This window comes from Penaeus monodon, chromosome 32 (assembly GCF_015228065.2).
Source record: "Penaeus monodon isolate SGIC_2016 chromosome 32, NSTDA_Pmon_1, whole genome shotgun sequence".
NCBI classification, from domain to species: Eukaryota; Metazoa; Arthropoda; class Malacostraca; order Decapoda; family Penaeidae; genus Penaeus; species Penaeus monodon.
The window spans coordinates 7333258-7334658 of NC_051417.1; the positions used below are offsets into that span (position 1 = coordinate 7333258).

The 1401-nt window shown below is 40.0% G+C and overlaps 1 protein-coding gene across 1 annotated transcript in view; it reads left to right on the top strand.

Moving 5' to 3' along the window:
• Positions 1 to 1401, top strand: part of LOC119593408 (endothelial zinc finger protein induced by tumor necrosis factor alpha-like) — a 10596-nt gene that overhangs the window by 2430 nt on the left and 6765 nt on the right. The window contains exons 3-4 of the mRNA XM_037942337.1: positions 221 to 305; positions 904 to 1292. Of these exons, the coding sequence (XP_037798265.1) occupies positions 221 to 305; positions 904 to 1292 (474 nt within the window). The remainder of the gene's footprint in view (positions 1 to 220; positions 306 to 903; positions 1293 to 1401) is intronic.

Sequence of the window (1401 nt, forward strand, 5' to 3'; positions counted from 1 at the left end):
AGTAATGAATATGATTTCCTTCCTTCACTGCAAGTCTGTCTTTATACTTGAGAACATGGATAGATATTTAGTATGCAAACTTGAGAATATGATTAATAAAAATGTAAGACTTGAGCACATAAACCTAAAGCATGTATGTAAAATGGCATAATGAGAGAGAGTAATATTAGATTCTGACTTCTACCTGGACCTGGCTCTTTTTTCCCCCTCATTCAAACAGGAAATTGTTGACAACCTAAAGAATGAAGTGCAACATGGATCTCCCTCTGCCCAACAGATACTGCCTGGGTCTGAAGTCACAACAGGTATGATGCATTGCAATTGGAGATATAGTAATGATGTAAAGCTACATCTGGTACATAAAAAAGGTATAATGATCAAGTTGATATAATAATGATTCTACTATTGCTTGTATGATTAAGTATTTTCCTTGTATGAAATATGGTCTTAAAGTTTCTTTATCTGTATGCAAGTACATTATCATATATTTGCAAATTTATCACATATTTTATTGTTGAGTTCAACACATAAAGGCTCATATGTACCTTTTTAACATAAAATCATTTCATATTGGCTATTTATCTTAAACAGTGAAACACAGGCCATCCTAAAGTTATCAAGATATGGAACTACCTTAATGCTAAATCAGAATAAAAAATGGGCAGAATATTTACAAGAATAGATATGAAATGTTCCATCCACTAGCAATGACAACGACATTGACATTGCAGATTATCAGTCATCACCTATTGTTAATTTGCCAAAATATATAACAACCAAGTTTCTCAATAAGAATAAAAGCATAATCTTTACCTGCCTATTCATGGACAATGATAAGTCACATACTCAGTCCTCAACCATGTCACTAAATATAAGCTTGAAATTTTTATCACCCTTCCACAGACAACGACAGCTCGGAAGAATCAGTGGAGAACCCAGGCAGTGGCGAGGAGAGCCTGGCTGGCCGGAAAGGTCCCTCCAGCCCAACCTTCGACATCCCCCCAGAGAGCAAGCCCACAGTTGGGAAGAGCACCCTCCCGACCATGGCACCTTTGCCTGAGGTTATGGCCATGGCAGCAACCAGTGGCATGACATCTACTGTACCTCCTACCAGCTTGATGCCAGGGATGATTGGGCCCACGTCCACCTATGTCAACACCTTCACATCAACTACCATCACTGGCGGAGGGATGCCTGAGGTGGCGGCGATGCAGGCTGTTTCTTTGGACGTGGAGCCCTCACTCTGCCAAAGGGAGTACGGGGCTCCAGCGCACCTGGCCAAGTGCAGAAAGGTGATTTCTTTGGGGCAGAGTTTATTTCCTTATTTGCTCTTTCTCCCATCTTTCTTTTTCTATTGGTTTTATTCCTTTCCCTTCTATTACTCTCTTTTTGCGTCTACTA